Genomic DNA, 24,125 nt, shown 5'->3' on the forward strand with positions numbered 1-24,125 from the left:
CAAGTTTAGGATTACTTTTATTATAATCTTAGTGGAGATAGCCAAATGATGATCCAACCCTTGTTCTCCTTTATTAACTGAGATCAATTAATTAATTAATTAACTTCTAAATGGCATTATTCTTGACAGGTTGACTATAATGCAAGTGCTTGGCTGACAAAGAATATGGACCCCCTGAATGATAATGTGACTTCTCTGCTCAATGCCTCCTCAGACAAGTTTGTGGCTGACCTATGGAAAGATGGTATCATCCTCATTCCTGACGATCACAGACAATCTTGGAAATTTGCTCCCATATTCCCCATTCTCCTGCCCAAATAGGGTTTATAGCTAGTATCTGATCCTGCCTTGCTCCATAGTCACAGAATCATACTAGGGAGATTTGAAATCCAACTCCCAACTTGAGCTAGATGATGACCTAGTGAAATTTTGTTGAAGCAATCAGCCTTACAAAGAATGTCCCTTTAGCTGCCCGCAAACTAACCTAGGTTTAATCAATATCCTGAGGGTGGTGAAAAGGTAGTAAGTAGCTTAAGGAAGCACAATTAGAAACTAAGGGTGGTGTTTTTCTGTCTTATGCAAACTTTTAGTGCCCACAACTTTATTTTGTTCTTCCAGACTCCACAGACCAGTGCTTATTTGCAAGGTAGTCTTATTTCTAAGTGCAATCGGAAAGAGTTTTGTGGGAGACACTGAAGACCCAGGGGAAGCTAGGTGGCACAGTGGATAGAGCACTGGGCTTGGACTATGGAAGACCCTGAATTCAAATGTGGCCTTAGATACTTAGAATTTGTGTGACCCTGGGCAAGTCACTTTATCTCTGTCTGCTTCAATTTCCTCAACTGTTAGATGGGAATAATAACAGCATCCCAAGGTTATTGTGAAGATAAAATGAAATAATATTTGTATAGTGCTTAGCACAGTGTTTGGTATATAGTAGGAGCTTGATAAATGTTTGTTTCCCTTGCTCTTCCTGATCCAGATAGACTTTATGTGAGTAGTGCTGAGGGCTAAGGGGATTTATTTCCATGCTTAAAGGCTAATCAGAGAGAGGCCCATTTCCTCTTTACTCACAACATCCTTGGAGGCTTCCCATATAGGTTTATAAGCAAATCTCTTACCTCTTCTATCCCATGCCAACTCCTATAACCTCTTGGGGCCTTCAGCTCACAAAGAAAAGCATTTGATTTGTTCTGAGAGTAACCATGCCCATGCAAAAATAATAACTGACCTTCACAAAATATTTTAAGGTTTGCAAAGCACTCTGTATGTATTATACCATTTAAGCTTCACAACAAACCCATTAATTTGGCTTGGTAGGTACTATTATTCCCATTTTATAAATCAGGAAACGAAGGCTCAGAAACATGTGACTTGTCTCCATGGCCACACAGCTTAATAAGTTTTGGAGGCAGGATTTGAATGCAGGTCTTCTTGTCTCCAAATCCAGCTCTCCATCCACTATAGCTATTGGGAAGGGTTTCCCATTTTCCCAATTCATGGTTTCCCAGATCAGCAGGGATGACGCCCTTGTAAAAATTTTCTCACAGAAAGCTGTATGCACCATTTACAAATCCCCTGACCCTAGCATGGCCCTGTGCTCTGCCCACAAAGAATATGGAGCAGCTCTGAAAATAGGCTGTGACCTGGGGGGGGGGAGGGAGGAGGCTGTTGACATGATTCTTTTATGTGCTTGATAGTGGATCGCATTGTGGGGCTGGACCAGATGGCTAAGATGACAGAAAGCTCCCTGCCTAGTGCTTCTAAGACAAAGAAGGGCATGTTTCGGACAGTGGGGCAGCTATACAAGGAGCAACTTGGGAAGTTAATGACTACACTGAGGAACACCACACCCAACTTTGTCCGATGTATCATCCCCAACCATGAAAAGCGGGTAAAACTTATGTCTCAACCAGCTGGATTATTTGGCTTTCTCTAGGTCCTCTCAAATGACCTTAAACTTTTAAGACCTTTCTCCAAAGGGTATGACAAACCCAAGCTGAAGGATTTGGGATCTCGTGTCCTTGAGTGGGGAAGGATGGTCCCTCTGGGGATACTGTGAGGGACTCTAATTATGCTTGGGTAAATATGGATAAGGGCTAGGAAGAAATAGTGGCAGTCATAGGGAAGAGGGAAAGATAGGGGTCATCTGACCTCAAATGACCTCAAGAGATCTTCCACTGGTCAGTTAAGGGTGCTTCACATAGTCTCCCAAATCTAACTAGGGACTAAAGGAAGAAGTGAGAAAAAGGGGAAAATTAAATTTAGATTTTTTTTTCAGCTATAAAGAAGGACATGTAGGTCAGAGAAAGGACCAAGAGGAAGTCTATAACAGCATTCTTGTCCTAACTAGGGAGTGATTTTAGTTTGTATGATCTGGACACATCAGCTCTCGGTAACCTCACTTCTGAGCTTGCATATGGCCCTACATTGCTCATCACTTTCTCCTTCCCCTCATCACTTTCTAATTGCCTTCATAGTCTGGAAAACTTGATGCATTTCTGGTGCTGGAGCAGCTTCGATGCAATGGAGTCTTGGAAGGCATCCGGATCTGTCGTCAGGGCTTCCCCAACAGGATTGTATTCCAAGAGTTCCGCCAACGGTAGGTTCTCCTGTTTCTGAACACGTTATGTTGGTGGGGATGCTTAGTCAATGGGGACTGGGTGAAAAGAAGGGTAATGGTGAAACAGCCCCAAGTGACTTCTGTCATTTATTTCCAGCTATGAGATCTTGGCAGCAAATGCCATTCCTAAAGGATTCATGGATGGGAAGCAGGCTTGTATCCTCATGGTAAGTATAGGCCTTGCCCATACATTGCGCATCTAGACCTTTGGTCCTTCAGCAATGAACTACTCCTATATTAAGACCCTTGAAGAAGACACTTGTGTTTTTGTTCACTCAACCTCTTGTTGGAAATAAGAATGTTTTTCCTCCTCCCTCCATAGATTAAAGCACTAGAACTTGATCCCAACTTGTACAGAATTGGGCAAAGTAAAATCTTCTTTAGAACTGGTGTCCTAGCTCATCTGGAAGAGGAGAGAGACTTGAAGATCACAGATGTCATCATGGCATTCCAAGCAATGAGTCGGGGTTATCTGGCAAGAAAGTAAAGATGTTTTTCAATATCTCAACCTTTCCTCCTTCCCTGTACCCCTAGAATGCAATCCCATAAATGTCTTTCATTTTGAATTTCATGTTTTATATGAAGGATGACAAAATAGTGGGTCACAAACTTGCAATTTAGAAAAATGGGTGCTCCGTCTACTTTGTGGGCTATGGAGGACTAGTTATGGCCTTAGATAGCTGAGTCTTTTGACCAAGAAGAAGTCTAAAAGCATTGATCAAGTGTTTATATAGTTAAGGTATGCTAGGTCTGGCCAATTCCTGTATTTGGGGAGCAGTGGTAGAGGGAAAGATTCATGCTAGTGGATTATCAACTGCATAGAGGGTGTGTAAGTCTGCCCCAAAAACTAGTCTTATGAGGTATACCTCTTAGCTGTGCTTCCATCCCCATCCAAATGACTTCATTCCTAAAGTCCAATAAAAGATGCTAGGGCTACTCTATCACCCCCATGCTGTAGAGTTCATCAAGATGGTGACCATTCAAGAATGAGAGAAATCATTCACTTTGCCTCATAGCCCTCTGATGGGAAAATGGTGGGAAAGTGACTGGTCTCCACTTAGATATTCCCAATTTATAGCGTGAAAGAGAGCAGAATATTTCTTCTTTCAAAAAACACAGTTGTAGAGGTTGATACACCAGCAACGGCAATGGCATTCTTCTGGTTAGTTGATGGTGTCCCATAATTCAAAGCTTTGTGTTCCAAGGTCATAGCTTTGAGACAATGTGTTTTTATGGAGACCCTGCCTCCCTAGTGACTGGGCCACTTCTCACCTCCTACTTACCTAAGCTAGGTTGGTGGCCAGAACCAGCTCTTTGTCTTGAAATCCCAAGCTTCTATAGAATACAAAATATGAACTATATAGTGTCCATGATGGTGTGGCCCATTGTTTCTATATGGTTTTAATTTTTTTCTTACTAAACAAACTAAACTAAAAAAAACCTGGTCCCTACTTCTAGGGTAATTTCCATCTGAAGTCACAATTTGCAGAGACAGAGAAAAATGATGCAGTCAGAAGAATGTAGAAAAAGTATGCTGGGTAGGATATTGGAGGCCAAGGCAGAGATTGGTGTAGCGCAGATCAAGTCATTCTATTTTAAGAAAACAGATATTTCTGGATTCTCCATTCTCAGAGATGGTCTTTCCTCAGTCTATCACTGCCTTTGTTTGCAGAGCTTTTGCCAAGAGGCAGCAGCAGCTCACTGCCATGAAAGTCATCCAGAGAAACTGTGCCGCCTACCTCAAGCTAAGGAATTGGCAGTGGTGGAGACTGTTCACCAAAGTGAGTAGGCTTCTTTCTTCCTGCCAATTTGATGTCATTAAGGCTATTCCTGACTTCAACTGAGCTTGGAGCAGTGACACCTTCCTTTCCTGAACATTGACAGGGCCAGCTTGACCCCACCTTTTTATTCTCCTTTCTCCCCACCCTTAGCCTCCAATATCTCTTACAAGGCCTCCAATTTGAGGTGGAGGTCATTTTTAATTGTTTTCAACCAAGCAGACACATTTAACATGATTCTAGTTTAGGGAATCCTCTCTTCATTTAGTCCAATGCCTGGGACAGAGCCATTTAATATAACTCCCTCATTGTGCATCACTAACCAGATACCTAACAGAAGTAAAATCCCTACTCTAGGTGAAACCACTGCTCCAAGTGACTCGCCAAGAAGAAGAAATGCAGGCAAAGGAAGATGAGCTCCAGAAGATCAAGGAGAAACAACAGAAAGCAGAGAGTGAACTCAAGGAGCTAGAACAGAAGCACACTCAGGTACCATCAAAAGCTTTCAAAAATCCACAGCAAAGGCATATCTCAGAATAGGTTGGGATACCTGGAGGAGAAGGGCCAGGGCATGGGATAGCCATTCATCTACAGTAAAGTCAGCACTCATTGGTGAGAGGGAGGAGGGAATGGAGAGCCTGTGCCATAACCTTGGGAACCCTTTCTCATTTGCCCAGTTGTCCGAGGAGAAGAACCTCCTTCAGGAACAGCTCCAAGCCGAGACTGAACTGTATGCGGAAGCGGAGGAAATGCGGGTGCGACTGGCGGCCAAGAAGCAGGAGCTGGAGGAGATCCTGCATGAGATGGAGGCCCGCCTGGAGGAAGAGGAGGACAGGGGCCAGCAGCTGCAGGCCGAGAAGAAGAAGATGGCGCAGCAGATGCTGGTAAGGGTGCAGGGGAAAGATGGCTCAATTTAGAGTTTCTGGACCCGAGTTTGAATTCCAGCCACTTAGTCTCTCTAGTTCTCAGTTTCCTCGGCTGTAAAATAAGAGGGTTGCGCTAAATGACTTCTAAGGTCCCTTCCAACTCTAGATCAATATGGTAGAGTGGAGTGAGCAATGGATTTTGGAATCATGGGACCAGAGTTCAAATCCTGACTTATGTGACTTGGGACAAGTCACATAAACTCTCTGTCTCTCAGATTTCTTGTCTATAAATGAGAGGGTTGGACTAAATGATCTGTAAGGTCCCTTTGTGTTCTAAAGGTATGAATCTATGACTGTGATCCTATAATATAAAACATGTTTCTTATGAGAGAAGTGAGAAGAGAGAGGAGAGAAAAGAAACAGAGTGGGAGAGAGGAGTGAAAAAGGGAGGGAGGAGAGAGACAGAAGAGAGGAGTGGGTAGGAGGGAAGGGAAAAGAGAAAAAAGAAATAGAAAGGAAATAGAAAAGGCAAGAAAAGGAAGGGGAGAGAGGGTAAAAGAGGAGAGAAAAGAGAGAGAAAGAAGGAGGAAAGGAGAAAAATGAGAGAAAAAAGAGATAGTGGAAGAGAGGAATGAGAGAAGGAAGGGGGAGAGAGACAGAGACAGAAAGAATGAAAGATGCCATCACAGATTCCGGTAGAATGTAAGTTCTTTGCAAGCTGCTTCATTTCTTCTTTTTACTCTTACACCCTATCACAGAGCTTTGCATGTAGACACTTAAGACAGGTGTGGTGTTGAATTGAATCAAAGCCTATACACTCCATGGAGAATTTTCAGCAGCAATACCTTCTTGGTTCTAACCAAAGAGGTCCTAGAGCCCCTGGGAGCCCTTCTGATCCTGCCAGACCCTCCAAAAGGCATCTGAGAGTTCTATACTGGGATTAATAATTGTCGCCCTTGTAGGCTACTGCCTACTGGAAGTTTTTATATGCTATTGTAATGTACTCTACGTGGCTCAGTGGATAGAGTGCTGGCCTAGAGTCACAAAGATCCATCTTCATGAGTTCAAATTCAGCCTCAGACACTCACGAGCTGTGAGACCCTGAGCAAGTCACTTAACCCTGTTTGCCTCGGTTTGCTTATCTGTAAAATGGAGAAGGAAATGGCAAATCACTCCAGTATCTTTGCCAAGAAAACCCCAAATGAGGTCATGAAGAGTTGAAAAACAACTGAAAATGACTGAACAACAATGCAGTCATCTTTGATTTGTCATTAAAAAAAGCTACATGCCATAGAAAGTCAAGTTTTCTGGTATTAAAACTATAGGCATTTATAAAAAGTAATGGGGTGGGGAAGAAGAGTCCCTTGTTGCATCTTTATAATATCCCTAGGGAGACTTTTTGCCTTGTCTGCCCTTAGTACTGGCTCTAGATCTGGCCCCTCTTTCTTGCCTACCTCAGAATTCTCTAATTCTCTCTGCTTCAGGAAACTTAGGTTTTAGTCCCTTAATGGTTGAGCAATCTCACACCAATCACTTTTTCTTTCTGGGCCTCAGTTTCTCCTATGTAAATGTAGCATGTTGGTCCTCTATACCTCTTTCCAGCTATGCTGCTTTCAGATGATCAGTCAGTTAACAAGTATTTATTAAGCACTTACTATGTGCCAAGCACTATGCCAAGTGCTGGCATCGCACAGTACTAGGGCAAAAACAATCCCTGCCCTTTGTCAGCTCATGTTTTAATGAGCGGGACAACATGGAAATGACGAGGTACTTATAAGATGCATACAGAATAGATGGAAGAATCTAAGGGAGAAGGCACTAGCAGCAGGGGGAAGAAAGCTGTATTTAAAATGAGCCTTGGAGGAAGCCATGCAGTGGTGAGAAGGCATAGTATCTAAGTCGTGGAAGACAGCCCAGCGCTAAGACATGGCGCTGGGGGATGGAGTGTGCTGTGGGTAGAACAGCAAAGAAGCCAGTGTGAACCAGATCTTGGAGTGTGTGGAGAGGAGTAAGGTACAGGAGGCCTAGAAAGGGAGGAAGGGGCCAGCTTTGTAGAAGGGGTTCTAGGCTTATTGAATGTTGGACCATTGCTAGTCTGAGATTCTGTGACTGTGATTATTTATTTGCCCCCAATAAAGGACCTTGAGGAACAGTTAGAGGAAGAAGAAGCCGCAAGGCAAAAATTACAGCTTGAGAAAGTCACAGCCGAGGCGAAAATCAAGAAAATGGAGGATGACATCCTGGTCATGGATGATCAAAACAACAAATTAACCAAAGTGAGTGGATTAAGCTTATTGGCTTAAGAAGTTCAGGGTTACTGACGTGGACCTGAAATGTTGTCTCTTTCCTTCAAGATGTGGCTAGATTGTTCCAGGAATTTTAAATACCTGTGTTTCAGGCCTTTTAAAACTATATAAGACCTACTTTAAAACATTTTTTTGATATCTTTTTTGCTGGTTTTAAATTTTTCATGTCTTGTTTACATGTAGGAGTTCGGGGGGAAAGAAAGGAGAGAGAAGAGAGAGACAGAGAGAGAGAGAGCTCTTTAGCACTCTGAGGACTTAGCCCATTCTCCTTAACTATATTAAAATTATGGTGATCTCCCCCTCATCCTAGATTACTTTTGCCTGGAATATATTCTATCTTTTAGTTGCTACCTGGAAACTCCTGCAATGCTTTTTTTACAATAAGGAAAAAATATTTCTTGTTTTCACAAAAGGAAAGAAAACTCCTCGAAGAAAGGATAAGTGATTTAACGACAAATCTGGCAGAAGAGGAAGAAAAAGCAAAGAACCTTACAAAGTTAAAGAACAAACATGAATCTATGATTTCAGAACTGGAAGGTAAATGCACTAGCCAGAGAGACTTACAACTGAATTTTTTTTTTTTCCTCTTTTTGGTGAGGCAGTCGAGGTTAAATGACTTGCCCAGGGTCACACAGCTAGTACGTGTCAAGTGTCTGAGGACATATTTGAACTCAGGTCCTCTTGATTCCAAGGCCAGAACTCTAACCACTGTGCCACCTAACTGCCCCATCTGAATTTATTTTAAAAAAAATTTAAAAAAACATGAAAATTAGAAAAGGAAGCATGACAATGTTAGATTGGAGCTATGCTTTAAGAGAATCAGTCATAATCTGCCCTGTGCCAAAAGTATGATGAAGGATAAGTAAAGCCCTCAATAGAAGGAGGGAAGTTAGTACAAAATAGTCTCTATTAATAATTTATTAATAATTAGAAGAAGCTGGTAGCACAATGGATAGAGCACTGGGTCTGGAATCAAAGAGACCTGAGCGCAAATCCAGCTTCAGACACTTAGTGGCGTGTGATCCTGGGCAAGTCACTTAGCCTCTGTTTAGCCTAGTTCTTCAACTGTAAATAAGGATAATAATAGCACCTACTTCCCGAGGTTGTGAGTACCAGATGAAATAATAATTATAAAGTACTTAGTCAAGTGGCTGATGTAATAAGTGCCATATAAATGCTATCATTATTATTATTTCCTCAGCTGCAAAATGAGGATGATAATAGCACCTACCTCCCAGGGTTGTTGTGAGGATCAAATGAGGTAATATTTGTAAAAGGCATTTGGCCAAGTGCCTGACACGTAGTAGGTGCTATAGAAATGCTTATTCCCCAGGCAGCTGGGTGGCACAGTGGATAGAGCACCGGCCCTGAAGTCAGGAGGACCTGAGTTCAAATCCAGCCTCAGACCAAACACTTGACACTTACAAGCTGTGTGACCCTGGGCAAGCCACTTAACCCCAATTGCCTAAAAAAAAAAAAAAAAAAAGAGAGAAAGAGAGAGAGAGAAATGCTTATTCCCTTCCCCTTTCCCCCTAATGACCTAAGGTATAGGGATATAGGAGGAGAATCTTGAATAGAAATAATATACCCAATGGTGTACTGATAAATGTTTAACAATTAGCTGTCCTTAAAAAATGTGTGTGTGTGCATGTGCTTGATACACTTTTAAGTTTAATCTGCATTGTTTACATATTCTCCATCACTTTCTTAAGTTCAGATGATGCAACAAAAGACTGAATCAAGCCCCGATTTGTAGCTGGCCAATTTCCCAAGTGTAAATGCTCACAATGAAAATTTAACAATTGGGTCTTGCCAGCCAGTTCAAGCTGGCTCTACCACACCCCTGGATTCCTCTCCCAAAGCTGCTGTGAGGGAAATGCTTTGTACCCAACAAACTAATACATTAATATGAGGTTTTCTTAATATTATTTATTTTGCATACATCAAAAAGTTATTTGGACAGTGGGAATTACTAGGTATCATTTTCCTGATTATCTCAATTTTAAGTGCATTCAGCAGAGGTTCATTTTCTTATCTTTTAAAAATAGTGTTATTGTTTCCTTTTGTTTTCATTACTATAGCATGACTCTTTAACCCTGCTCCTATCCACCACTGAACTATTTTTTGTAACAATCAAAAATTTAAACCAGGCCTGCTGACATAGATGCCATCTCCGAAAGCACTTTGTGCTTTCTACATCTCTAGATCTCGCCTCTCTCTCTCGCCCTATAGATCTTGCCCAGGTTGTTCCTTACAGTTTATCATAGTTCAGCTGACTTTTGCTGTCATGGTTTAGGTGCTTGTCATCACTGTGTCTATGGTTCTCTTGAGTCTGACTTTTTCGCTCAGTAACCTTTCGTCCAAGTTCAGAGGCTCATTCCCCAAGTGTCCCTCGAGCTGTTTTCTTCCATTTCAAGAGATGCTTGCCTTTTTCTTAGTACGTCTAAAGAAGGAAGAGAAGAGTAGACAGGAGCTGGAGAAGATGAAGAGGAAGCTAGACGGAGAAGCGAGTGACCTGCATGAACAGATTGCTGACCTCCAGGCCCAGATTGCTGAGCTGAAAATGCAGCTGGCCAAGAAAGAAGAGGAACTCCAAGCAGCTCTGGCCAGGTAAGTGGGACTGACTCTCTCTGCTTGCTGGGGTAGCCCAAGTGTAATTTTAGAATTTTAGAATACCTTGGGGGGTGTCGATACTATAGGGTGTCCCAAAAGTCTTAGTGCGTTTTTAAGCCAACAAAATGCACCTTGCCCTTTCCTGCTTCCAAACCTGTCCTCAACGCTATTTCCTCTATCTGGAATCCTCTAGTGCCTTCTCTTCACTCCCAAACCACCTCCTTCCATTGAAATCCTATCTATCCTTTAAGACTTAGTTTAAATATCCTTTCTTCCCTGAAACCCTTTCTGTTCAACCGAACCAGAAGTGATCCCTCCCTCCTCTGAGTTACCATAGCCCTTTGTACTGTTCATGTGGTACTTACTACATACTGCTTTATGTTAATAGTTATTTGTGTACATAGTTTATCCTAACAAAGCTTAAAACTGCACTCAGACTTTTGGGACACTCTGTATTCCCTCCCCACCCCACCCCTGCCCCAGTAAAATCAATCATAAAGCACCAAGCTGTAGATTTCATTAGGTATGGTCACACAGTGAATAGAGCACTGAACCTGGAGTCAAGAAGACCTAAGTTCAGATCTGGCCTCATACACTTATTAGCTGTGTGACCCTGAGCAAGTCACTTGATCTCTGTCTACCTCAGTTTCCTCATCGATAACGTGAGGATAACAATAGCGTGGACCTCACAGTGTTTGTTGTGAGGGCCAAATGAGATACATATGTCAAGCGCTCTGTAAACCTAAAAGCCCTATAGAAAAACTTGCTATTGTCATTGTTGTTGTTATTTCCAATACTCCCCATGTGTTATTTCTCAAACTCCCCATGTGTTATTTCCTGGGCTTTCTTCTCTTGTCTTTCTATGCCCCCCGACCCCTCAGTGATCTTATCCCCTCACAACTTTAAGTGGGAAATTTTTGTGACAGACTGACTGCTATATCTATATCTCCAACCCTGACTTCCCCACCAAGGTCCAGGCCCACAATTCCAACTGCTTGCTCAACATTTTCTTTTTTTCCTTATTTGAAAAAAATTAATGTCTTTTGTTTTTAATGTAACTTTCACTTTCAACTAGATCCCTACCCTTCTTCTACCAAGTAAATCACTGTAACAGAATTAAAAAGAAGTAGGGAGGTTTTTGCCTAGGATACCAATATTCTTCTCAGCTTTGAAGTTTCAGCTAGCTTTGATTCCTCTTCTTGGACATTGTCACTACCTGCCTCCCTTTCCTCACCCCCCACACCTGTCACTGAGCTCTGTTCATTCCTTCTGCAAAATATCTTACAGGGAAGGAACCATTCTCACTACCATGACCAGCCTTACTGACACCCTTTCAGCTTCATACCTGGACTATGGCTTTCACTCTCTTAACTAATATCTCCTTCCCTTCCAGTCTATCCTAAAAAACCACTTCCAGATTGATCTAAATACCATAATGATTCCCTAGCTTAAAAACCTTTGATATCTCCTTACTCTCCCCTAAATGAAGTTCAAACTCCTTAAAGATCTTCTAAAGCCTGGCTCTAACAAATTTCCAGCTTTATCCCCTATTATTTTCCTATATAAATTCTATTTTGCCTTCAGTGAAACTGGACTACTTGTCATTTTCAAAATGTGCCTTGCCTTTTCCTGCTTCCAAACCTAGCCTCAATCCTCCAATGCCTTTTCTTCACTCCCACATCACCTGCTTCCAGTGAAATCTTATCCATCTTTTAAGACCTAGTCTAAATATCCTTCCCTCCTTGAAACCATTTCTGTTCAACCCAGCCAGAAGTGATCCCTACCTCCTTTGAGTTTATATAACTCTTTGTACCATTCATGTGGTACTTATTACATACTGCTCTCTGTTAATAGTTATTTGTGTACATAGTTTATTTTCCTACTCGACTGTAAGCTCCTTCCAGGCTTCTGAGGGCAGGAACCAGACCTTAGACATTTTTTTCTGTATTGCCCATACCACCTACTAATGCTTTGCACATGTGTAGATGATCTGTGATTGCTGAATAAATTAATTTGGTGCCAGTAAAGGACTAGAAGAAGGGCGATATAGTGGAGAGATGGCTGGTTTTGGAATTAGGAAAACCTGGGTTCAAGTCTTACTTCTGAGACATACTAGCATGGGCAAATCGCTTAACTTCTCACTGCCTCAGACAACTCTCTTAAGACTATAAAGTTATGGGGCAGCTAGGTGGCGCAGTGGATAGAGCACTGGCCCTGAAGTCAGGAGGACCCGAGTTCAAATCCGGCCTCATACCAACACTTGACACTTACCTGCTGTGTGACCCTGGGCAAGTCACTTAACCCCAATTGCCTTAAAGGAAAAAAAAAGACTATGAAATTACATACGAGATAGTAATATGGATCACTGAAGGAAATTTCTACATTAAGACTCGGTGAAATCACAGGTCACGACCAAACCCCTCCACCACACATTTCTTTTTAATCGTTACAAACAGTGATTCACTGGGTAGAATAAGGGTAGGGATCTAGTTGAAAATGAAAGTTACATTAAAAACCAAACCCAAAGTAGTAGGAGTGGAATGGTACAATGGGTTGTCTCACTTTTCTTCAACCCACTTTCTCTCAGGCTCTGGGACTTGTGTCCATGATAATAGGAGGGTGCAGAAGGAACATTGCTGATATCAGGGGGAATGAGAGCATCTGGTCCTAGAAAAAAGTTTCTTGTAGCATCACCATAGAGATAAGGTATAAGCAAGCCCTTTGGTATAGACCATGATGACTTCCTCCTCACAGGCTCGATGATGAAATTGCTCAGAAAAACAATGCCTTGAAGAAGATAAGAGAGTTAGAGGGCCATATCTCTGACCTCCAAGAAGATCTGGACTCAGAAAGGGCAGCAAGGAATAAGGCGGAGAAACAGAAAAGAGACCTGGGGGAAGAGCTGGAGGCATTGAAGACAGAGTTAGAGGACACCTTGGACAGCACAGCCACACAGCAGGAACTCAGGTACAGAAATCTGTCTCATCTGTTCCATGTCCCAGGGAATCAATAGCCCCTCAAATTCCCACCCACACCCTCTCCCACAATAGCCACTTGGGCCTCTTTTTAAAAAAAAAAATGTGTTTTTTTACTTAAATAGTGGTATTTAAAATTCAACTCCCACTTATCCACATGAATGGAGAGGGAGACCAGTAACATAGCTAAAACAACAAAGGACAATGGTTATCTCAACCACCTCAATAGTGAGTTGGGTTGGGTTTGGTGGCCTTGCATGCCATGGTTTATGGTGAATGCCTGCCTTCTGGATTATGTTTTGATTAGGCTGATATTAAAATTATGTCATCTTTCCAGAACACACACACACACACACACACACACACAAGCAAATACAAGACCACAAAGGGAAGCTGGTTTGAGATTATAGACTGGTCATAATGGATAATCCATCAAGGAGGAAGCAGCACGTCCCTCTCCATGCCCTTCATTCCTCTCTCCCGGTTCAAACGGCTCTCGTGTTTTTGTTCCTATTCAGAGCCAAGCGGGAACAAGAAGTGACAGTATTGAAGAAGGCTCTTGATGAGGAGACCCGGACTCACGAAGCCCAGGTCCAAGAGATGAGACAGAAGCACACACAGGCCGTAGAAGAGCTCACAGAGCAACTGGAGCAGTTCAAGAGGGTAAACCCAGCGTGCTGTGGGAGCGTCAGGAAGGAAGGCAGCTTAGTAGGGCGGGAATGAGCCCTTTCCAGGTCTCTTGCTCTTATTTCATTGGGTCTGTCAAACAACAGCTCTGTGCGGTAGGGAGATAGGTAGGTGGAGATGAGTTATTTGCCCTCCTTTTATTTGACAGAAATCATAATAATAGTTAATATTTATACAAAGTTTGCAGAGCCCTTTACAATGTATTATCTCATTTGATCCTCATGTATCTCATTTATCCACATTTAACAGATGAGGAAACTGATGACTTGCCCAGAGTCACATAGCTATTAAGTTCATGAGGTAGGATAATTTTTTTTTTTTGGTGAGGCAATTGGGGTTAAGTGACTTGCCCAGGGTCACACAGCTACTAAGTGTCAAGTGTCTGAGGTCGGTTTTGAACTCAGGTCCTCCTGACTCCAAGGCTGGAGCTCTATCCACTATGCCACCTAGCTGCCCCTACTATTTTTTTTTTTTGCTTTTTTTTTTGGTGAGGCAATCAGCGTTAATATGAGGTAGGATTTGAATTTGGATCTTTCTCACTCTGAATATAGGGTTCTATCTTTGACATTGTCCATCATCATCATCATCATCATCATAATGACAGCTAGCATTTATACAGAGCCTACTATGTGCCAGGCACTGTGCTTTACCTATCTCATTTGATCCTCACAACAACTCTGCAAGGTGGGTGATGTTATTATCCCCCACCTTACTGATGAGGAAACTGAGGCAGAACAGAAGTGACTTGCCCAGGATCACACAGCTAATATGTGTCTGAGGCCACATATGAATTCAGGTCTTCCTGACTCCAGGCCCAACACTTTATCCACTGTGCTACCTAGGTGTCTGAGAGAAGGTGAGGCACACAGAGGCTAAAGATAATAATACTACTACCTCAGAGTCCTAGGGCTCTTTAAAGTTCTTTAAGTATTTTCCCAAACATTCTTTCACATGATCCTCAGAACAGCCCTGTGAAGTAAACAGAGCGGGTATCACTACCTCTGAGACTAGTAATTAGCCTTGGAGAGGTTAGTTGACTGACCTGCCCAAGTCATGCTGCAGAGCTGAGATTTGAATCCAGGTCTTTGGATGTCAAGTTCCGATATCTCTCTTATAACATGGCTCTGTCTCTTTAGTGGGTCTGCCATCACACACACCTAGTTAGTGACAGAACAAGGATTAAAACCCAGATTCCATCTTGAGAGTGGGTGTGATTTAATGGAGTGGCCTTGGAGTTGGGAAGATCTGAGTTGGAGATCCACCTCAGACTTTAGATGTGTGATGCTGGTTGAGTCAGCCTCAGTTTCCTCACCTATAACAATCACATCTTTGTTACAGGGTTGTGACGCTCAAATAAAATAATATATTTAAAGGATTTTGCAAACCTTGCAAACTACATAAACACAAATTACTATTATTCCTAGACTCCTAGGTCAGGGCTCTTTTCATCATCTCTTCCTCCCCCATCCCCAGCAACTTAATTTTCACCTTTCTTATGGGTCTTTCCATAACCTGGTCTGTACTAGGTAGAATGGTAGAGAGGAATTATTTTTCCCCTTTTATTTTATTTAATTTAATTAATTTATTTTATTTTTTAAAAAAAAACTGAGGCCTACAGAGACTGTGATAATAGATGGCAACTTGGAGTTGTCCTTTATCTGTGTACTTGTCTTAGCCTCTTATTAGGTTATAAACACGTGGAGGGCAAGGACCATGTTTTTACTCATCTCTTCACTCACCCACCACAAACGCATGCAGTATGTGCTTCATAAATATTGAATTCAATTAGACTCCGTTGCTTCCATAGGCAGCCTTTGCAGCCTTTGGTCTCAGCCACTATTGCTGGGTTAGCCATCATGTTTTTCCTCTTCTTCTCTTGGGACAGGCTAAGGCCAACTTGGACAAGAACAAACAGACTCTGGAGAAGGACAACGCAGACCTGACCAGTGAGCTGAGGTCCCTGAACCAGGCGAAGCAAGAGGTGGAACACAAGAAGAAGAAACTGGAGGCGCAGCTGCAGGACCTCCAGTCTAAGTACAGTGATGGGGAGCGGGTTCGGGCAGAGCTCAATGACAAAGTCCACAAGCTGCAGGTGAGTTCCGGAGCCCATCCCAGAGGAGGGGCGGAGATAACTAGGGACTAGAGAGACAGGTAGGGTCCCAGCAGCGGCTTCTTTAACTTCCTCAGCTTTCTGAAACGGCTGAAATCTTGGGATTGGCAAAGACCTTCTGAGTTTTTACTAGTCATAAAAATTACATCATCATCATCATCATCATCATCATCACAATAGCAATAATAGCTAACATTTATATAGTGCCTAGCACTGTGCTAAATGCCTTATGACTATTATTTCATGGGATCCTTACCCAGGGAGGGAAGTGCTATTATTATCCCCATTGTACAGATGAGGAAGCTGAGGTAATAATAATAGTAGCTAACATTGATGTAGTGCTTACTATGTGCCAGACACTGTGCTAAGTGCTTTACGATTATTATTTCTTCTGATCCTCACAAGGTAGGTGCTGTTATAATCCTCCTTTTAGAGTTGAGGAGACGGAGGTCATCATAATAATGTATAGTGACTATTAAGTGCCAGGAACTATGCTAAGCACCTTAAGAATATTATCTAATTGGTTCTTCATAATAACCCTGGGAGATAGGTACTATTCTAATCCCTGCTAGGGGATTATAGAACTCCCATTTTACAGTTGAGGAAATTGAGGTAATAATAATAGCTGACATTTATATAGTGCTTACTATGTGTAACATCTTATAATATTTAATATAATATATAATAATAAAATAATAAAAAAGATATTTTAATATCTCATTGGATCCTCACAACAATCCTGGGAGGTAGATGCTATTATTATCCTTATTTGACAGTTGAGGAAACTGAGGCAGAGGTAAAGTGACTTGCCCAGGGTCACATAGCTAGTAAGGGTCTGAGGCTGGATTTAAATTCAGGTCTTCCTGACTCTAGGCTCAGTGCCCTATCTACCATACCAGCTAGCACCACATCATCTCAGAGTTGGCAAGGAATCTCTGAGGGAATCTAGGACAATTCCTTCCTGATCAGGAATTCCTTGTACACTATTCTAACTGATCAGCTAGCATCTGCTTCAAGACTTTCAGTGCTAGAGAACTCATTGTCTCCTCTGGGAGCTTATTGCACTTTTGGACAGCTCTGATTGTTAGGATATTTTTCCTAACAAGAAGCCTCTATCGACTTCTCTGAAACTTCTGTGTTGTTTCCAGTTCTGCTTTATGACTCTTCAAATATTTGCAGATAGCTATTGCACCTCATCCCCAACCCCTCAAGTCTTCACTCCTCAAGATAAAGTACCCCAGTTCCTTCACCCAATCCTATGCAATAATTGGAAATCCCTTCATTCTACTATTTGCTTTCCTTTGAACATGTTCCAACTTATCAGTTTTCTGTCCTAAAATATGGCAGCCAGAACTGTACAGACCCCTCTGAGTATGGTCTGACCAGGGCAGAATGCAGCGGGTCTATAATTTCCCTTATTCTGTAATCTGTCTTATTATCAGTGCATCCTAACATCACATTAGATTTGACTGCTCTGTCATTCTGTAGACTTGTAGTGAGCCTGCAGTCCCCTGACACCCCCATGCCCTTTTCATTTGAACTGTTGTCTAATGTTGTCCTCCCAGTTTTATACTTGTGCATTCTCTGCTTCTATCTTACGCAACTCTGCACTTAGCTCATAATGGGATGATGGATTTTTTTTTTCTTCAGTTCTTAGCTCTTTCCCTCAGCCTCCCAAAATAGCCCATTCTGAAATCTCACAGCTCTCCCAGAAAGTTCTTTATAGCGAACCTCAGTCTCCACTATTGCAAAATCAGTCAATTTCCTTTAGTTTGGTCTCTTGGTGGAAATGAACAGTGTGTTACCACCCATTTCATAATTCTTAAAGACCATTACTGCATTTTCCCTTCATCCTTCTCTTCTTAGGAATTTGACTCATTTGCACTGATTTAGCTGTTCTATGAATAGTGAAGTATAGAAAAACTTATTACTATTTTATTTGTTTGAGATAGGGGAAGGGTGTTTTTCCCTCTGTGCTTTGCAGACTAAGTGTTCTGTAGAGGATTGATTTTATCATCATAATAAAAGCAACTTCTTATCTGGGTACAGACTATTAATTTAAACTATCTGTGCAAATGTGAATAAGATGGATTTCAGGGAGGGGATTAAAATGGTTTATCTTAGAACTACAAAAATCTAGAACAGCAGAGATCTTGAATACAGTTTTCTCTACGGTGAGAAGAAGGCAATTTATGACAGGTTAGGGTCCTAAGGATTGGGTATAAAGCACTACCTTCCCCATCTTGAGGCACCTCCAAATAGATGGAGAAATAAGTATGGGAATAGGGAACTGCAAACTCCTTCTAGTAAATATACTTCCAAAGGGAAGGGCATGTCTTTCATCCCATGGTAAATGTCCACTCTGTGTCCATCTTATGGAAATGAAATGGATCAGACACAGAGTCTTCTTTGCCTGTGCCTCTCTTGGTAAGGTGCTTAAGACCAACTTATCACAGTAATTCAGAATTGAGAGGAACCTCAAAGGCATATACATCTGTGCCTGAAAAAAAGAATCCTCTTTAAAATATACCCAATAAGACGTCATCCAGCTTTTGTAAAGGTGAACCCATCATCATTCAAATCAGCCCTTTTTATTTTTTTATATCTTTAATTTTGCTGGACTGCTCTGGTTAGAGGAGGTTCTCTATAAGTCCCAATCAATAGAGGCTTCCTCTGCAATTGAATCTTAGATGAGATTAGAGATCTCAGATAATAATTCAGTATTTGATACCAAGATATAACAGATTTTAGCTTTTCCATCCAATAGAGTGTTATTTTGTGTATGGGGAGGGAGGGTTGTCAACTGAATCAATCAGTGAACCCTTCTCCTTTTACATGTAATTGAACCTTAGAATGAAGTGGAGAGTGTCACTGGGATGCTGAATGAGGCAGAGGGGAAGACCATCAAATTGGCCAAAGACGTTGCATCCCTAGGATCCCAGCTTCAGGATACTCAAGTAAGTATCACGCCATACCACCTAGGAAATGGGAGCAGGGCTGAGACACAAATCTTCATGGTAAGGAAACTTGCTGTATTCTTTTCACAGGAGCTGCTTCAAGAAGAAACACGGCAGAAACTGAATGTGTCTACAAAACTTCGCCAGCTGGAGGATGAGAGGAATAGCCTGCAAGACCAACTGGATGAGGAAATGGAAGCCAAGCAAAACCTGGAGCGGCACATCTCAACTCTTAACATACAGGTACCATCTTGATCCCAGTCAAGGGACAGGCAGGATTTGGAAAGAGGCAGAAGAGTTTGTTCTAAGAATCTATACTATATCCATGACCCAGCTAAGTTCATGAGTCTGAATTCTTACTAGATCTTTAGGTCTAGAGGACCCTAAAGTGTGGACCATGGAGAATTTATACCATGTTGTTTAGTTCATTGGTTTAATTATTAGCCACTCTATTCTCCCTACTGGCTGGATATCTTCAAGAAGAAGAGAAATCTTGGTTTACAAGGATAGGACGCAAGGTGGGCTCATTTCAGGGAACTGAGCAGCACACAGTAATACACCCTTCTTCTTACCTGAATTTTTTTCTTATTTCAGCTCTCTGATTCAAAGAAGAAACTGCAAGATTTCGCCAGCACTGTGGAGGGCCTTGAAGAGGGCAAGAAGAAGCTCCAGAAAGAGATTGAAGGCCTCACCCAGCAGTATGAGGAGAAGGCAGCATCTTATGACAAACTGGAAAAGACTAAAAATAGGCTTCAGCAGGAGCTGGATGACCTGGTTGTGGACTTGGACAACCAGCGCCAACTGGTGTCCAATTTGGAAAAGAAGCAAAAGAAGTTTGACCAGGTAGAGTCTGCTCTTACGATCTCTTACCTGTGGTGGTTCACATAGGAAATGGTCAAGTGAGTCAAATTAGCATTTGAAGTTCCTCTGGGTATTTTTGTTCCCCATTTCTCCTCGAAGAATTGCCACCTAACCTCTGGTCACAGAACAATCTTGATCTGTCGGCTGCTAAACCCGATGAAGTATAAACCAGATGTGGAAAGTGAAGAGGGATCTACCCTCACAGTGAACCTCCCCTGGCAAGGAAACCAGTATGGGAGACTATCGTTAATGGGATCAGTTTGACTGTTGGGCCGCTAAATTTATCCAGCATTGACAAGGAATATGTGTGTGTGTGCGAGCGCGTGCACAGATAAACATATATGTAGATATGTATATGTACACACATACATGATACACACATACACACACACACACACTCACACACACATACTATTCCAAATGACTTTAAATGATTTAAGGACAAAAATTATTATTTTTTTAATCTCAATCATTTTGGATATAAAATCTTCCTAAAATGTGTTAGGCACAGATTCCTTGCTTTCTTAATTATTATATACTTTTTTTAGTTTTTGGTGAGGCAGTCAAGGTTAATTGACTTGCCCAGGATCACACAGCTAGTAATTGTCAAGTATCTGAGGCCGTATTTGAACTCAGGTCCTCCTGACTCTCAGGCTGGAGCTCTATACACTACACCACCTAGCTGCCTCTGCTTGCTTTCTTAAGCAGAATATACTAAATATAGTTTAACTTTTTCTCAATAACTTCAGGGTCATTGTTATGATGATTAGTTATTTCTAGAGTTATCAAAAGGGACCTCAGAGATATTTAGTTCAATTCACTCTACAACCTGGTGGGTGTCATTCACCCTCAGTGGATAGGTATTTACTGCCTTCCAGAGGACATTCCACTTTTTAAAATGTTTAATTAAAAGATCAACATTGAACATCAAGCAAGTAAACTTTATTAGTGTTTACATTTAAATTAATTTCAATATGTAAAATATCATAACACTTTTTTCGTTGCTCCCTCTAAGGTCCTCATTAGGAATCTGTGTTTTTTGCCCATTCATTCTCAGTGACTTTTCCTCATTTATGGTTGTAGTTCATGTGTACTTCATTCTGGCTCTGCTTTTTTCACTTGGCATTATTTCATATAGATATTTTCCAAAAATTTCTATATACTTCACACCCATCAATTTTAATTATATTATAGCATCTTATTACATGAATGTATCACCATGTAATTAATTCTTCCCCTGTTGGATATTTAGGTTGCTTCCAGTTTTTGTGATTACACATAATGCGCTGCTATGAAAATCTATACAGACATCTCTTTTTCAACTGAAAAAACAACAACAACAAACCTTTCAAGATATATTCCTAACAATGGAATAATGGGGTCAAAGAATATGATTATTTTTGCAATGTTTACTGTGTCCTACCAGATTACTCGCCAAAAAATTCTACAAATTTGCCATTCCACCAGCAATGAATGAGTGTACCTGTGTCTTCACAAATTCACCAACATTGTTCTTATTTTTTATTGTCCTGTTTAATTGGTGTGAGGTGACACCTTAAATTTGTCTTAATTTGCATCTCTCTATCACCGAGGATGAGCATTTTTCAAGTGATTACTAATAATTTCTGTTTCCTATTTTGAAAATTATCTGTAAAAACAGATCCTTTGCTCATTTATCCATTGTGGACTTTTCACCGGTACCTTGCATTCCTAGATAGTTTCATGAGAAAGTTCTCTCTGTTAAGCCAAAATCTATTTTCCTGTAACTTCTATTTTCAAAATTAAATCCAATCCCTTACTTTTTCATGTTTTTATTGATGCCTTTTAATATAAAAAAGTCATTTCTGGATATATCTTCCAACAAATACATTGACCCCTTCTTTGTAACACAGAAAAGTAATTAAATAAATTAATTTTAAAAATTTAATTAAAAATTTTTTAAAAAATTAAGTAAAACTAACAAAGGAAAAGCTTCTGACAATTGCAAAATTCCAAATCCCTTGTCCTTCACCTTTCTACAGAAAGGGGAAAAAAAAGTGTCTTGTCTTTTGTTCTCTGGGACCCAGAATGATTAGGGTTCACCTGCTATTATTGCTGTTTTTGTTTACATCACTATAGTCATTTTGTATATGGTCCTCCTGATTCTGCTTTCTTTATTATGCAGCTATTCATATATGTCTTTCCATGTTACTCTGAATTCCTAATATTCATCAATTTTTATGGCTCAGAATACACCAAAATTTGTTCAATCATTCCCTAATCAATTGGCACTCATTTTCTTCCCAGTTAGGTTTTTTGTTTGTTTTTTTGCTACCACAAAAAGTGCTGTTATGAATATTTTATCATACACAGGACTTTTCTTTCTATCTTTGACTCTTTGGGGTGTAATTTCTAGGACTGCTGGATCTAAGACTATGAAATTGTGATTTTTTTTTCCTTAATTCCAAATTGTTTTTAGAACAGTTGAATAGAACTCAAAGTTCTATTAACAGTGTATTAGTATAACCATTTTCCCACAGCTGATCCAACACTGACTATTTCTGGATTTTATCTTCTTTGCCAATTTGACAAGTATCTTTAGATATTTGAAGACATCTTTTCCTCCTTAATTTTCTCCAGTTTTGTTAACCATTTATCATATGATTGCATTTGAATTATCATTTTGGTTGTTATCTCTCCCTGTATATTCTCTAATTTTTTTTCAACTATGTTACACTGTTACCTCATATTGAACTTGTAGCCAACTAAAATCCCTCAGTCTTTTTTTAAAAATATGAATTGCTGGGGTAGGTAGGTGGCGCAGTGGATAGAGCACCACCCCTAGAGTCAGGAGGACCTGAGTTCAAATGTGGCCTCAGACACATAACACTCACTAGCTGTGTGACCCTGGGCAAATCACTTAACCCCATTGCCTAGCAAAAAACAACAACAACAATAAAAAATATGAATTGCCATTAAGCCATGATTTTTCCAACTTTGAACTCAGGAAGTTGATTTTTTTTAAATCTAAAGATAGAATTTCATACTTATCCCCATAATTTCTTAGTTTGGACCCATTATTTTGAGTTTCACAAACCCATTTTTTAACTCAAGATGGGTCACACTGTAGTCACAGAGCAAGTGGGAAGGGAAGAAGAAGGGAAAAGGAAAAAAGATTATAAAAATTTATATGGAAACTATTGCATGTCAAGCATTGTGCTAAGCACTTTGCAAATATCATCTCATTTGATCCTTGGGATCAACAACCTTGGGAGGTAAATGCTGTCATTATCACCATTTTACAGTTGAAGAAACTGAGGCAAACAGGGTTCAGTGAATTGCCCAGGGTCATACAGCTAGTAAGTGTCTGAGATCAAATTTGAACTCAGGGCTTCCTGACTCCTGGTCCAGCACTCTCTACTGCACCACCTAGCTGCCCTACGTAGGCAGAAATATGAGAATTTCTGACTATTCCACTCCTCTTAAACTGCAAAACACTATAAAAGCCCAGGTGGAGTTCAAATCTGTCAGGCTAAGACTCTTCAGATCTTTAACTCAATGTTTTCACTGCTTAGCTCTGCAGATATACACACATATACAGAGCACATATCTCCTATTGTTCGGTAATACAGGCATGCCTTCTGGGAAAACTGAAGAACATTAGTGTGCTTCCCTTTATATTTAGTGGTTTTTACAATTCTGCTTATTTTTTCAGTTTCAGTCTTTTATCACCTCTGTTAGCTATCTCTTCTCCTTGTTGTCAGTCTGCCCTCACTGCCTCTAACCTACTTTAGTGTCTAGGTGAGGATCTAACACTTTCTCTGACTCTATGCCTCTCCCATTTAGTAAAATTGCATGGATTATGGATATTAGAAGCTTGCTTTTTTGTTGTTTTGTTTTTCTTACTTCTGGTTATCTTTTGGAAGCTTAAATTTCCCAGTAGCCAGATCTTTGTATAAATGAGGAGTTACTATATAATATTGTACTTTTTTCTCTGCAGATAGAGATTATGCTGATACCAATAGTTTGTTATGCTTTGAGGTTTTCCAGTGGGAGAGATGGATTTGTGCTACTCATCTACACTCTCCCCTGGCCACCCTTGTGACCAAGAGAACATATTTGTGACAGATACTTGTGGATGGGGGACTAGAACAAGGTTAACAGGCCCATAACAGGAATAAGTTCTTATTTGGATTTGACTTCAATCGAGTCATGCTCTGATCAGCATTAACTATCACTGGACTATGATAGAATTACATAGAGAAAGTAGTTCAGCTACTTTTGATTTTTAATGTGGTTAACTGAGAAAAACTAAAGCAGAATTATTATGTTGAATTGTTTGCATAAATAGCTAAATTATTTCTACAGGT

The 24,125-nt window shown here is 40.7% G+C and overlaps 1 protein-coding gene across 2 annotated transcripts in view; it reads left to right on the plus strand.

The window, feature by feature from the left end:
* Positions 1–24,125, plus strand: part of MYH11 (myosin heavy chain 11) — a 118,934-nt gene that overhangs the window by 77,712 nt on the left and 17,097 nt on the right. For both annotated transcript variants that reach the window (XM_027839264.1, XM_027839265.1), the window contains exons 15-31: positions 130–244; positions 1,701–1,894; positions 2,481–2,602; positions 2,721–2,790; positions 2,946–3,106; positions 4,296–4,404; positions 4,759–4,890; positions 5,079–5,285; positions 7,406–7,543; positions 7,987–8,110; positions 10,012–10,183; positions 12,941–13,153; positions 13,680–13,824; positions 15,734–15,940; positions 18,811–18,915; positions 19,006–19,158; positions 19,510–19,758. In XM_027839264.1, the coding sequence (XP_027695065.1) occupies positions 130–244; positions 1,701–1,894; positions 2,481–2,602; positions 2,721–2,790; positions 2,946–3,106; positions 4,296–4,404; positions 4,759–4,890; positions 5,079–5,285; positions 7,406–7,543; positions 7,987–8,110; positions 10,012–10,183; positions 12,941–13,153; positions 13,680–13,824; positions 15,734–15,940; positions 18,811–18,915; positions 19,006–19,158; positions 19,510–19,758 (2,616 nt within the window). The remainder of the gene's footprint in view (positions 1–129; positions 245–1,700; positions 1,895–2,480; positions 2,603–2,720; positions 2,791–2,945; positions 3,107–4,295; positions 4,405–4,758; positions 4,891–5,078; positions 5,286–7,405; positions 7,544–7,986; positions 8,111–10,011; positions 10,184–12,940; positions 13,154–13,679; positions 13,825–15,733; positions 15,941–18,810; positions 18,916–19,005; positions 19,159–19,509; positions 19,759–24,125) is intronic.

Source organism: Vombatus ursinus, unplaced genomic scaffold (assembly GCF_900497805.2).
Source record: "Vombatus ursinus unplaced genomic scaffold, bare-nosed wombat genome assembly UNPS02014832.1, whole genome shotgun sequence".
NCBI lineage: Eukaryota > Metazoa > Chordata > Mammalia > Diprotodontia > Vombatidae > Vombatus > Vombatus ursinus.